Source organism: Bubalus bubalis, chromosome 2, assembly GCF_019923935.1.
Source record: "Bubalus bubalis isolate 160015118507 breed Murrah chromosome 2, NDDB_SH_1, whole genome shotgun sequence".
Lineage (NCBI taxonomy): Eukaryota > Metazoa > Chordata > Mammalia > Artiodactyla > Bovidae > Bubalus > Bubalus bubalis.
Window position 1 is genome coordinate 49,084,564 of NC_059158.1, and position 15,232 is coordinate 49,099,795.

The following is a 15,232-nucleotide window of genomic DNA, read 5'->3' on the forward strand; positions in this document are numbered from 1 at the left end:
ACAAACAAGAGAAATGATCTGCCTGAAGGTGTTAGAGTTCTCATAAGCCACCAGTTGTATCATTAGATTCATAGGATTTCCTCAGACTCTTACAATAAATTCCTCTTTATTTAAAAAAAAAAATTTTTTTTTTAAATTCCATTTCTTCTCTACTAAATAATTGAAATAGCTATTCACTTGACCTCTTGAAAGTTGGCTCATTTATAAGATAGGGATTCCTGACTTCCATACATTACAAGTAGTAAGGGGTCTGAGAAGAATCATTTTGTCACCACTAAAGATCTGTGGAAATACAAACTGTTAATTACTGAAGTATCACTAAGCATGACTTTGATTTGATTGCTGGTAGATAACAGTAGTTATCTAATTGTACTAAATCCTCCATTAGGAATTTAGAAATGATGCTCTTTAATATCTGAGTGAATAGATACAGTTAAAGTGATGGAGACCACACAGCCCCAGGTCACAGAAGACTCTCAAATCTAATTTTTCGAGTCTATATCAATACAGACCTTGTAGCAGAGTATGAAAGACAAACCAACCCACTAACACCACACCCTGCATTCCTGAACACATAGCAAAGTGGGGAATCAAAATTTTTAAATTGTAGCTTGATCTTTGAAAATTGGTAAATTTGAAGGAAAGAAAATCCACACATTTGGGGATCTAGAACTGAAAATGTTCTTCATGAAAAGGGATTAGGATGTGAACATGAAAAACATATATCCTGCTTTTCTGATGAAACCTTCAGGGAGAAATAAACCTTGTCCTGTACTCATCCCAAGTTCCCCAGCGTGGACCCTGTAGATTAGCCTGGCAAAGGACAGGTTTCCAAGGAAAAAACAGAGAAGTATACTAATTTATATACATGCAGTACATACAAGAACACACAGTGATGAGTAACTCATCGGGTATTTTCAATTTGCACTCATATTCAGTTTTAGCCTAAATAAAAGAAAAGGGGTTTGAAGCTTCTGGGCCAGGGAGGCAAGTTTGGGAAGTCAGTTCAGTCACTCAGTCGTGTCTGACTCCTTGCGACTCCATGGGCTGCGGCACGCCAGGCTTCCCTGTCCATCACCAACTCCTGGAGCTTACTCAAACTCATGTCCATCAAGTCAGTGATGCCATCCAACCATCTCATCCTCTGTCCTCCCCTTCTCCTCCTGCCTTCAGTCTTTCCCAGCATCAGGGTCTTTTCAAATGAGTCGGCTCTTTGCATCAGGTGCCCAAACCATTGGAGTTTCAGCTTCAGTTTCAGTCCTTCCAAAGAATATCCAGGACTGATTTCCTTTAGGATTGACTGGTTGAATCTCCTTGCAGTCCAAGGGACTTTCAAGAGTCTTCTCCAACACCACAGTTCAAAAGAATCAATTCTTCTGCACTCAGCTTTCTTTATGGGCCAACTCTCACATCTATACATGACTAATGGAAAAACCATAGCTTTGACTAGATGGACCTTTGTTGGCAAAGTGATGTCTCTGCTTTTTAATATGCTGTCTAGGTTGGTCATAGCTTTTCTTCCAAGAAGCAAGCATCTTTTAATTTCCTGGCTGCAGTCACCATCTGCAGTGATTTTGGAGCCCAAGATAATAAAGTCTGTCACTGTTTCCATTTTTTCCCCATCTATTTGCATGAAGTGAAGGGACTGGATGCCATAATCTTAGTTTTCTGAATGTTGAGTTTTAAGCCAGCCTTTTCACTCTCTTTCATGTTCATCAACAGGCTCTTTAGTTCTTCTTTGCTTTCTAACATAAGGGTAATGTCATCCATGTATCTGAGGTTATTCATATTTCTCCTGGAAATCGGATTCCAGTTTGTGCTTCGTCCATCCTGGCATTTTTCATGATGTACTCTGCATATAAGTTAAATAAGCAGGGTGACAATATACAGCCTTGACGTACTCCTTTTCCTATTTGGAACCAGTCCATTGTTCCATGTCCAGTTCTAACTGTTGCTTTGTGACCTGCATACAGATTTCTCAGGAGGCAGATAAAGCACTTCCCAAAGCCAGACTTGCACCAAAAAAAGTCATGGGCACTGTTTGGTGGTCTGATGCCAGTCTGATCCACTACAGCTTTTTGAATCCTGGCAAAACCAGTACATCTGAGAAGTACACTCAGCAAATAGGTGAGATGCACCAAAAACTGCAATGCCAGCAGCTGGCTTGGTCAATAGAAAGAACCCAGTTCTTCTCCATGACAATGCCTGCCATACATACAAAACCAGTGCTTCAAAAGTTGAATGAATTGGGCTACAAAGTATCACCTCATCCGCCATATTTAGTTGACCTCTTGCCAACTGATTACCACTTTTTGAATCATCTTGATGACTTTTTGCAGGGAAAATGCTTCTGCAGTCAGCAGGTTACTGAAAATGCTTGCCAAGGGTTCATCGCAATCCTGAAGCACAGATTTTTACATTTCAGGAATAAGCAAACTTATTTCTGGTTGGCAAAAATGTGTTGATTATAATGGTTCCTATTTTGATTAACAAAGGTGTGTCTGAGCCTACTTATAATGACTTAAAATTCACAGCCTGAAACTGCAATTACTTTTGCACCAACCTAATACTTGACCATTAAGTAAAATCTCTTTTTAAAATTTCACCTTTCAGACAGACACAAACTGGTTTTGTGCAAGTTTTGTGCAAATTATTGTAGCAAATAATTATAGTGTATACTTAGTAGCTTACAGTTTACAAAGTGTTTTTGCGCAGAGTAAAGGACAGGTCTCATTGTTTCAATATTAAAGATGAAAAAAAGAGACTGAGATAATTCCCTAACATTCAGCTTGTAGGTGTCAGAGGTAGAACCCAAATCTGTGTTCTCTCTCTGACTTCTGCTTCCTCTCCACCTGGTGAAAATTTCTCACCAGGGAGAAATGAATTAACTCCTACAGAGCAGAAGAAATATTCAGTATCCATATGAGAAAATTGACTGAATTAAAGTAATAGCAGCAGTGCCTTCCAGCTGAGTTACAGACCTCAAATTGCTCACCTGACTGAAGGTCTGATGAAAATTAGAATAATGAGATTTCAGGTTTTCTGATGAGGAAGCTGGAAGCAAAACATACAAGTAATTTAAGTAATATTAAACACCACACCACATCTGACTCACTACTCAATAACGCCAGCTAAGAACTGTCACTAGTCATCTGCTTCTACAAGGAGGAAGTCCCTGACCACTGCAGTCACTGACCTTCAACACCCCCTGAAAGGAGTTTAGGGCTGAGAGCAGGAGAGACCCTCTGTGCTCTGGGAAGCCTGGCAGAACAGGCTTCAGATAGTTAGATACTTTCAGGTAAAGATTTTATGAACCCAAATTCTTGCACCTTCTCATACCTAGAAAACCACTAAAATCATTAATGGAAGCATCTACTCTTGACTAGCAGCTACCTTCTGCCTAAGTGTGTGTTTGATTGCCTGTGTGCCTTGTTACTAAAATGACATGTATACCGACCTCCCCTCTGAGTCTTTGGAGCAGTTCCTCAGAGCTTTCTGAGAGGCTGTCTCCTGGGCTGTAGTTCTCATTTCAGATAAAACTTAACACAACTCTCACATTGTACATTTTTTTTTCACTTGAAAATAATAAATAGGTAATGATTACCCTACAGTTCTGTGGGGTTTTTTTGGAAAATTGGAGTATAGTTGATTTACAATATTGTGTTAGTTTTGGGTGTACAGCAAAGTGATTCAGTTTTTTATATATATATATACACGCACACACACACACACACACACACACACGTGTATGCACACACACACATACATATATCTATTCTTTTTCACATTATTTTCCATTACAGGTTATCACAAGGTGTTGACTATAATTCCCTCTACTATAAGTATGTCCTTGTTGTTTATCTATTTTATATAAAGTAATGTGTATATGTTGGGTTTCCCACGTGGATCAGTGGTAAAGAATTCACCTATGAAGCAGAAGATTCAAGTTCGATCTCTGAGTCAGCAAGATCCCCTGAAGAAGAAAATGGCAACCCACTCTAGTATTCTTGCCTGGGAAATCCCATGGACAGAGGAGCCTGGTGGGCTGCAGTCCAGTCCATGGGGTTACAAAGAGTTGGATATGAATTAGCCAGTACATGGCAGCAGCAGTGTATATGTTAATACCAAAATCCTAATTTGTCCCTTCCTCACTTTCCCCTTTGGTAACTATAAAATTGTTTTCTCTGTCTGTGAATTGGTTTTTGATTTGTAAATAAGTTCATTTGTATTATTTTTTAAGATTCCATGTATAAGGGATAACGTGATATTTGTCTTTCTCTGTCTGATTTACTTCACTAGGTATGATAATGTCTAGGTCCATTTGTATTGCTGCAAATGGCATTATTTCATTCTTTTTTATGGCTGAATAGTAGGCCATGTGTGCGTGTACCACATCTTCTATGTCCATTCATCTGCAGGTGGACATTTAGGTTGTCTCCATGTCTTGTCTATTGTGCATAGTGCTGCTTTGGACTTTGGGGTGCATGCATCAGTTTGAATTAGTTTTCATCTCTTGCAGATATGCCCAGGAATGGGATTGCATGATCTTATGGTAGCTCTGTTTTTAGTTTTTAAGGAACCTCCATACTACTTTCCATAGTGGTTGCACCAGCTTACATTCCTCCCAGCAGTGTAGGGGGGTTCCCTTTTCTCCATATCCTCCCCAGCGTTTGTTATTTGTAGACTTTTAATGATGGTCATTCTGACCAGTGTGCAGGGATACCTTGCTGTAGTTTTGATTTGTATTTCTCTGGTGATTAGTAATGTTGAGCATCTTTCCTGTCAGCCATCTTTATGTCTTCTTTGGAGAAATGTCTAGTTATGTATTCTGCCCATTTTTTGATTGGATTGGTTTTTTTAAAAATATTGATTGAGAATATATTCAATACAGAGCTAATTCTGTGCTTGATGTTATGCCAAGTGCTTTATTCAGACGAGCTATTAGCTAGTTGTCATACCAACCCTGTGAGTGAAATGTTACTCCTTTGTTTTTATATACTATGTAAGGGAATTGCTACAAAGAAGTTGAGTCACTTGTCCAAGGTCACACAGTTAACACATAGTAGAGGCGGATTTCAATTCAAGTATTTGATTTAAAGCACTTGTCTTAACTATTAATCTTCAGTCTTCAAGCCTCCTTCATTGTGTTGTTGGGTTAGAATGTGTGATGTTTCAGTGATCTCTCAAAGAGTTAAACTGTGGCTAAAGTTAAGAGTTAAAGAGAAGTACTTGGAATCTGTAGGTGAATGGTAACAAGATTAGTTTTACAGATAATTCAGTAATTTAGTAAGTAAGCATTTAATGGGTGCGCTGTGTATTAAATGCTTATGGCATGCGTTCTGGTCATGAACACTGCAAGCAAAGCTTTAGAGAAGTGGGAGGAGGAGCGAGAATCAACAGGTCACCAGCTGCAGGAGAGCTGGCGAGAATGGTTGTCACGGCGAGCCCAAGGTGGCTTCATGCCCTTCCCCAGGGCAGCTCTGTTTCTGCACGTGGCTCTGCTGCTGAGCTGTGCCTTCCTGGTAGCTTCCGGGGGCCTTCTGGTGAATTGTGGAATGCTGGATCTGGGCACTGAAGGACCGGCCTCTGTAGTTGGTAGACCCACCCTCTGTGTGTTCCTCAATATGTAAACCAGAGTTCCAGATTCTTGTGAGTAGGAAACAACCCAGAAAAAGGGATCGACTATGTCTTTGTTAGAATTGCCATATCTTTACCTTCTTCTCTGCTCATATATTTATGGTTGTTTTGCCTCCCTTAGGTCAAGAAGATTTTCCTTTTTGAATATAAATCTCTCTCTGAAGAATACTTGGTTTTGAACTGTTGTCACTTAACTGTGCAAGGCAGCCTTGACTTATGAAAAGCAGGTGTTGATGTCCTGCCAGTAGGAATAATACTTGGTCTGGGGGCTTTTCTTGGCAGGAAATACTTTCTTCTAAGGAAGACCATGCATGACTCTTGGCACTTAGAGGTTTATATATACTTACGGCTTCTGAGTAGATTTGGGTGTAAATACTATAAAAAATATAATAAAATGGAGTCTCTGTGCTGTGGGTGAAGCTGGGGTGGGAGGCAGACTTGTGAGGGACTCTGAAATAGACCAGCATGAGAGGATTAAGATGCACCTGCTTTATCGCATATCTTGAATTCCATTGGTGACATAGTGGCTCCGAAAATAACTTGTTGCTGACTTGGGCACAAATGCAGATTGCAGTGCCACAGCTGGAATGTTAGGGCTAATTTGGAAGGGTGCCAACTTCTGCTTGACCACCTTCAGGCTGTTGATTTTCTGGTGTTTCCTGTTGCTGGCTGGGGTGAGTTGGAGGAGGCAAGACAGAAAAGAGTGCTTCCACCTGGTTCTCACGCTCCTTCCCATATAAGTACTTAGAGACGTTCCTTTGAGTTGTGGATGTGGACACCTGAAAAGTATTCCCTAAAACATCACCCAATAAATGTACCTTCTGCACAATATTTCAAGAGTTTGCCACTTTGAAAACTAAAGAAGACAATTTTTATGATAAATATGTGAATAGCCTGAAAACTTAGTAAGGTCCAAATTTAAATATACATACACATAAATGCTAAATAAATTGGAAGGAAAAGGGAGAGGGAAGATACTAACGTTAGCTTTTTTTCCTTAGAGAGAGTAGCTTTTCATTAAACAGAATGGCTGACTGAAAAGTCCTTTCAGTGTTTTCTGATGAACGTAGAGAAATCTTATGTCTAATTAAATTTACTTCATACCTAAAAGTTTGCACAAAGAGATTGATTATAGTTAAATGCTTATGACTAACAAAACAAACAGAAGTTGTCCATAAAAGATGTTTGCTGGAACTTTTAACATTCTTATTTTCACCAGTGAAATGTAATGATAATTTGAAAGGTTTTTTTATTTCTTGAAAGTTTTCTTTCAGTTGAAATGCCATTTGTTTTCCTGGCTGTAGATTGCTTGTGGGCACATCAGTAGTTATGAAACCATAAGCTACTGGTTGTTGAAAATTTCAACAGTCTTTTTCTTTTTTTTAAAGTAGAAATTGATAAACTGATTATAAAGTTTATAAGGAAAAGCAAGGACATAGAATAGCCAAAATAATATTGAAAAAGAACGAAACAAGAGGACTTACATTACCTGAAACTGAGACATGCTTTAAATACGTAACAAGGATGATATGGCATTAGCAAAAGAATGGACCTATAGAGCAATGGACTATAGAATGAAGCAGGACAAAGGCTAATAAAGTTTTGCCAAGAGAACACACTGGTCGTAGCAAACATCCTCTTCCTACAACACGAGAGAAGACTCTACACATGGACATCACCAGATGGTCAACACCAAAATCAGATTGATTATATTCTTTGCAGCCAAAGATGGAAAAGCTCTATACAGTCAGCAAAAACAAGACCAGGAGCTGACTGTGGCTCAGATCATGAACTCCTTATTGCCAAATTCAGACTGAAATTGAAGAAAGTAGGGAAAACCACTAGACCATTCAGGTATGACCTAAATCAGATACCTTATGATTATACAGTGGAAGTGAGAAATAGATTTAATGGACTAGATCTGAAGAGTGCCTGATGAACTATGGACAGAGGTTCTTGACAATGTACAGGAGACAGGGATCAAGACCATCCCCAAGAAAAAGAAATGAAAAAAGCAAAATGGCTATCTGAGGAGGCTTTACAAACAGCTGTGAAAAGAAGAGAAGCGAAAAGCAAAGGAGAGGAACAATATACCCATTTGAATGCAGAGTTCAAAGAATAGCAAGGAGAGATAAGAAAGCCTTCCTCAGCGATCAATGCAAAGAAATAGAGGAAAATAATAGAATGGGAAAGACTAGAGATGTCTTCAAGAAAATTAGAGATACCAAGGAAACATTTCATGCAAAGATGGGCTCGATAGAGGAGAGAAATGGTATGGATCTAACAGAAGCAGAAATTAAGAAGAGGTAGCAAGAATACACAGAAGAACTGTACAAAAAACATCTTCACGATCCAGATAATCACGATGGTGTGATCACTCACTTAGAGCCAGACCTCCTGGAATGTGAAGTCAAGTGGGCCTTAGGAAGCATCACTACGAACAAAGCTAGTGGAGGTGATGGCATTCCAGTTGAGCTATTTCAAATCCTGAAAGATGATGCTGTGAAAGTGCTGCACTCAATATGCCAGCAAATTTGGAAAACTCAGCAGTGGCCACAGGACTGGAAAAAGTCAGTTTTCATTCCAATCCCAAAGAAAGGCAATGCCAAAGAATGCTCAAACTACCGCACAATTGTACTCATCTCACATGCTAGTAGTTCAGTTCAGTTCAGTCACTCAGTTGTGTCCGACTCTTTGCGACCCCATGAATTGCAGCACGCCAGGCCTCCCTGTCCATCACCAACTCCTGGAGTTCACTCAAACTCATGTCCATCGAGTCGGTGATCCCATCCAGCCATCTCATCCTCTGTTGTCCCCTTCTCCTCCTGCCCCCAATCCCTCCCAGCATCAGAGTCTTTTCCAGTGAGTCAACTCTTTGCATGAGGTGGCCAATGTATTGGAGTTTCAGCTTTAGCATCAGTCCTTCCAAAGAACACACTAGTAGAGTATTGCTCAAAATTCTCCAAGCCAGGCTTCAGCAATACATTAACCGTGAACTTCCAGATGTTCAAACTGGTTTTAGAAAAGACAGAGGAACCAGAGATCAAATTGCCAACATCTAATGGATCATGGAAAAAGCAAGAGAGTTCCAGAAAAACATCTATTTCTGCTTTATTGACTACACCAGAGCCTTTGACTGTGTGGATCAAAATAAACTGTGGAAAATTCTGAAAGAGATGGGAATATCAGACCACCTCACCTGCCTCTTGAGAAACCTGTATGCAGGTCAGGAAGCAACAGTTAGAACTGGACATGGAACAACAGACTGGTTCCAAATAGGAAAAGGAGTACGCCAAGACTGTATATTGTCACTCTGCTTATTTAACTTATATACAGAGTATGTCCTGAGAAACACTGGGCTGGATGCAGCACAAGCTGGAATCAAGATTGCCGGGAGAAATATCAGTAACCTCAGATATGCAGATGACACCACCCTTATGGCAGAAACTGAACAAGAACTAAAGAGTCTCTTGATGAAAGTGAATGAGGAGAGTGAAAAAGTTGGCTTAAAGCTCAGCATTCAGAAAACGAAGATCATGGCATCCAGTCCCATCACTTCATGGCAAATAGATGGGGAAACAGTGGAAACAGTGGCTGACTTTATTTTTCTGGGCTCCAAAATCACAGCAGATGGTGACTGCAGCCATGAAATTAAAACACTCTTACTCCTTGAAAGATATGACCAACCTAGACAGCATATTAAAAAGCAGAGACATTAGTTTGTCAACAAAGGTCCGTCTAGTCAAGGCTATGGTTTTTCCAGTGGTCATGTATAGATGTGAGAGTTGGATTATAAAGAAAGCTGAGTGCCGAAGAATTGATGCATTTGAACTGTGCTGTTGGAGAAGACTCTTGAGAGTTCCTTGGACTGCAAGGAGATCCAAGCAGTCCATTTAAAGGAGATCAGTCCTGAGTGTTCATTGGGAGGACTGATGTTGAAGCTGAATCTCCAATATTTTGGCCATCTAATGCGAAGAGCTGACTCAATTTAAAAGACCCTGATGCTGGGAGGGATTAGGGGCAGGATGAGATGGCTGGATGGCATCACTGACTTGATGGACATGAGTTTGAGTGAACTCCGGGAGTTGGGTGGTGGACAGGGAGGCCTGGCGTTCTGCGATTCATGGGGTTGCAAAGAGTTGGACACGACTGAGCGACTGAACTGAATGAACTGATGTTGGAAAAGATTGAGGGCAGGAGGAGAAGGGGATGACAGAGGATGAGATGCTTGGATGGCATCAATGACTCAATGAACATGAGTTTGGATAAACTCTGGAATTTCGTGATGGATAGGGAGGCCTGGCGTGCTGTAGATCATGGGGTCACAAAGAGTCGGACACGACTGAGCAACTGAATTGAACTTATAGAGCAATGGAATAAATTATCTTCAATAAATGGTTTTGGAAAATGTGTTTTCCAGTTCACATGGGGGTACCAGATATACTATCCCATAATACGCTACTTTTGCATGTTGACCAAAAAAAAAAAAAGCACAATGTGAGAGTTGTGAGTTAAGTTTTATTTGGGGCCAAATGAGGACTATAGCCCAGGAGACAGCATCTCAGATACCTCTCAGAAAGTGCCCTGAAGAGGTAGCAGGGAGGTCAGTATATTTGTGATTTTGGGGAAGGGGGAGTAACCAAAATCAATCACATATTTATTGCACAAGGTTTCTGCTAGTCTTGTGAGGCTTACTGCTTATTACAAGGAACAGATATCACCATGAAGGATTTTAGTGCTTTCATAGATACAAGGAGATGCAAGAATTAGGCTCATAAAATCTTATCCTGAAAATATCTAATTCTCTGAGGACCTCTTCTGCCATTTTTTCTCAGAACATAGAGTGCCTCATTCCTAATGTCCAAACTGAACTCCTTTCAGGGGGGTTTGAAGTTCAACAGCTGAAGCAGCTCATAATTTGATCCTTGTAGAGGTAGAAGGCAAGTGCCAAGTTGTAGGTGATATCATTTAGTGAAGTTGTAGAACGTCTAAAGCCATGGTGACAGAAGTGAAACCAGTGGGTGCTTCTGGGTGTGTGGGTTGGGGAAGATGCTGTGAAGGGGCTTGAGGGAGCTCTGTGAATGATGGAAATGTGCCGTTTCTTGATGGTGGTGTGTGTTACGTCAAACTGGAGACTTTATATTTACGCATGTCACTCAATGTAGATTATAGCCTCAAAATTAAAAATCTCACTTCTAAATAGCAAGGTCCTACTGTATAGCACAGGGAACTATATTCAATGTCTTATAATAACCTACACTGGAAAATAATCTGAAAAAGAATATATGTATGTATATGCGTAGTTGAATCACTTTGCCATACAACAGAAACTAACACAAAGTTGTACATCAGCTGTATACCTCAATAAGAAGAAATCTCATCCATAGAAACCCACAGTATTTTCTGATCTCGTGATTCTTTTTCCTATGCTCTTTAAAGTATTGGACAGCTTAGACCCACTATACTGAGCCTTTCAATAAATATGAGTTCCTTTTTATCCCACCCATGCAAAGTCCTTCCTGTGTAGTTATCTTGCTTGTTCAACATGAGTCGGGAATTCCTAGCCGGAGGCAGTCACAGTATTCTTTCATTCTTGAAGCATTTGCTGATGGCTTGCTTTTGTGTAGTGAAAATGCAGGGGAGGCATTAATTATATCAGGAGGCCCTTCAGAAGTAGAGTAGGCAAGATGTGGGAATTCAGGGAAGACTAGCATAAGGTGGATACAGAAGATGATTGACATTTCGCATGATCTTTGGAATCAAGCCAAGAAAAGGCAAATCAATTATTCTTCTCAGAAAAGAATTATTTTCATCTTTAAACATATAAATATAAACATTAACTGTCTCTAACCTGATAAATTTATTTCCTTTAAGTTTTGCACCTTTAAAAACCTATAAAGGACCCAATGTTGTGTCTGATATAGATGTACATCTGCCGTGAATGCTAGATTTATTTTAGAAAGTGTTACTTTGTATGCTTTGATTCCAGCTGGCACTGCTGGCACCATCAGTTCAATGCTGAATTTGTCTCTTCTCTCTTTTTCCTCCAATCAGTTTGATAAAGGCTACTCTTACAACATCCGTCACAGCTACGGAAAGGAAGGCAAGAGGACAGACTACACACCTTACAGCTGCATGAAGATCATCCTCACCAATACACCAGGCCAAGGGGATTATCACGGTAAGTGCTTTCTCTGACATGTGTGTAATGCACAGACACCCAGGAGCTCTGCAGGGAACAGCGCAGCAGACTTTGCATTACTAAAGGGAGCGGGCTTGTGGCTTCCTGTCAATCATCAGGACAAGCCAGAGGTCCACTGGCTGTTATAGTTTGTTTTATTACTGAGCCGGGCCAGTAAGAGAACGTGGTCCTGCTGTGTTCCACTTTGTGCTGAGCCAGGCTCTTCAGGCATACAGCTTCTTCACCTGCTGTTCTCTTTCTTCTGCATGTGGCTTAGACAGCTGATCAAAGCTTTTTAAAGTTGAGTGCCTCAAATTTTAGAAGGGTAGATTCATTAATTTTCTATCTGATTAACAAAAAAAGGCTAAGCGAGGGATTTAACAAGTCATGATTTCACATATCTATCAATTTGCCTAAGTTGTAGGTTAAAAAAAAGTTAATACCAACCTAGATAGCATATTCAAAAGCAGAGACATTACTTTGCCAACAAAGGTATGTCTAGTCAAGGCTATGGTTTTTCCTCTGGTCATGTATGGATGTGAGAGTTGGACTGTGAAGAAAGCTGAGTGCCAAACAATTGATGCTTTTGAACTGTGGTGTTGGAGAAGACTCTTGAGAGTCCCTTGGACTGCAAGGAGATCCAACCAGTCCATTCTAAAGATCAGTCCTGGGTGTTCTTTGGAAGGAATGATGCTAAAGCTGAAACTCCAGTACTTTGGCCACCTCATGCGAAGAGTTGACTCATTGGAAAAGACTCTGATACTGGAAGGGATTGGGGGCAGGAAGAAAAAGGGACGACAGAGGATGAGATGGCTGGATGGCATCACCGACTGGATGGACGTGAGTCTGAGTGAACTCCGGGAGTTGGTGATGGACAGGGAGGCCTGGCGTGCTGCAATTCATGGGGTTGCAAAGAGTCAGACACGACTGAGCAACTGAACTGAACTGAACTGAATTTACTTGGCCAAGTGTAGGTCTCGAAGAGAGGGTTCTGTCTGTTTCCAGGTCCTCAGCACATTGCTTATTTACTTCAGTTTCAGCTCAGTCACTCAGTTGTGTCTGAATCTTTGTGACCCTATGGACTGCAGCACGTCAGGCTTCCCTGTCCTTCACCAACTTCTAGAGCTTACTCAAACTCACGTCCATTGAGTTGGTGATGCCATCCCACCATCTCATCCTCTGTCATCCCATTTGCCTCCTGCCTTCCATCTTTTCCAGCTACAGGGTCTTTTCAAATGAGTCAGTTCTTCGCATCAGGAGGCCAAAGTATTGGAGTTTCAGCTTTAGCATCAGTCCTTCCAATGAATATTCAGGACTGATCTCCTTTAGGATGGACTGGTTGGATTTCCTTGTGGTCGAAGGGTCTCTCAAGAGTCTTCTCCAATACCACAGTTCAAAAGCATCAGTTCTTCAGTGCTTCAGTTCAGTTCAGTTCAGTTGCTCAGTCATGTCCGACTCCTTGTGACCCCATGAATCGCAGCATTCCAGGCCTCCCTGTCTATCACCAACTGCCGGAGTTTACCCAAATTCATGTCCATCGAGTAGGTGATGCCATCCAACCATCTCATCCTCTGTTGTCCCCTTCTCCTCCTGCCCCCAATCCCTCCCAGCATCAGAGTCTTTTCCAATGAGTCAACTCTTCACATGAGGTGGCCAAAGTATTGGAGTTTCAGCTTCAACATCAGTCCTTCCAATGAACACTCAGGGCTGATCTCCTTTAGGATGGACTGTTTGGATCTCCTTGCAGTCCAAGGGACTCTCAAGAGTCTTCTCCAACACCACAGTTCAAAAGCATCAATTCTTCGGCGCTCAGCTTTCTTCACAGTCCAACTTTCACATCCATACATGACCACTGGAAAAAACCACAGCCTTGACTAGATGGACTTTTGTTGGCAAAGTAATGTCTCTCCTTTTTAATATGCTATCTATTTTGGATATAACTTTCCTTCCAAGGAGTAAGAGTCTTTTAATGTCATGGCTGTAATCACCATCTGCAGTGATCTTGGAGCCCCCCAAAATAAAGTCTGACACTAGCTTTCTTTATAGTCCAACTCTCACATCGATACATGACTGCTGGAAAAACCATAGCTTTGACTAGATGGACCTTTCTTGGCAAAGTAATGTCTCTGCTTTTTTAACATGCTCTCTAGGTCATTGCTTTTCTTCCAGGGAACAAGAGTCTTTTAGCTTCATGGCTGCAACACCATCTGCAGTGACCCTGGAGCCCCTAAAAATAAAGTCTCTCACTGTTTCCATTGTTTCCCCATCTATGTGCCATGACATGGTGGGACCGCATGCCATGATCTTAGTTTCCTGAATGTTGAGTTTTAAGCCAACTTTTTTTTCACTCTTCTCTTTGACTTTCATCAAGAAGCTCTTTAGTTTTTCTTCACTTTCTGCCATAAGGGTGGTGTCATTTGCGTATCTGAGGTTATTGATATTTCTCCCGGCAATCTTAATTCCAGCTTGTGCTTCATTCAGCCCAGTGTTTCTTATGATGTACTCTGCATAGAAGTTAAATAAGCAGGGTGACAATACACAGTACTCCTTTCCCTACTGCTTGATGTTCTCCATTCCCAATTTGGAACCAGTCTGTTGTTCCATGTCCAGTTCTAAGTGTTGCTTCTTGACCTGCATGCAGATTTCTCAGGAGGCAGATAAGGTGGTCTGGTATTCCCATCCCTTTAAGAATTTTCCACAGTTTATTGTGATCCACACAGTCAAAGGCTCTGGTGTAGTCAATAAAGCAGGAAGAGATATTTTTCTGGAACTCTCTTGCTTTTTCAGTGATCCAGCAGATGTTGGCAATTTGATCTCTGGTTCCTCAGCCTTTTCCAAATCCAGATTGAACATCTGGAAATTCTTAGTTCACATACTGTTGAAGCCTGGCTTGGAGAATTTTGAGCATTACTTTACTAGCGTGTGAGACAAATGCAATTGTGAGGTAGTTTGAGCATTCTTTGGGATTGCCTTTCTTTGGGATTGGAATGAAAACTGACCTTTTCCAGTCCTGTGGCCACTGCTGAGTTTTCCAAATTTGCTGGCATATTGAGTGCAGCACTTTCACAGCATCATCTTTCAGGATTTGAACGAGCTCAACTGGTGTTCCATCACCTCCACTAGCTTTGTTTGTAGAGATGCTGCCTAAGGCCCACTCGACTTCGCACTCCAGGATGCCTGGGTCTAGGTGATTGACCACACCATCATGGTTATCTGGGTCATGAAGATCTTTTCTGTATAGTTTTTCTGTGTTTTCTTGCCACCTCTTCTTAATATCTTCTGCTTCTGTTAGGTTGATATTGTTTCTGTCCTTTATTGTGCCCATCTTTGCATGAAATGTTCCCTTGGTATCTCTAATTTTCTTGAAGAGATCTTTAGTCTTTCCCATTCTATTGTTTTCCTCTATTTCTTTGC

At 40.9% G+C, this 15,232-nt stretch overlaps 1 protein-coding gene across 2 annotated transcripts in view; it reads left to right on the forward strand.

Moving 5' to 3' along the window:
* The window catches only part of PRIM2 (DNA primase subunit 2), a 331,388-nt gene that overhangs the window by 270,118 nt on the left and 46,038 nt on the right, over positions 1–15,232 (forward strand). For both annotated transcript variants that reach the window (XM_025272503.2, XM_006072883.3), the window contains exon 11: positions 11,692–11,818. In XM_025272503.2, the coding sequence (XP_025128288.1) occupies positions 11,692–11,818 (127 nt within the window). The remainder of the gene's footprint in view (positions 1–11,691; positions 11,819–15,232) is intronic.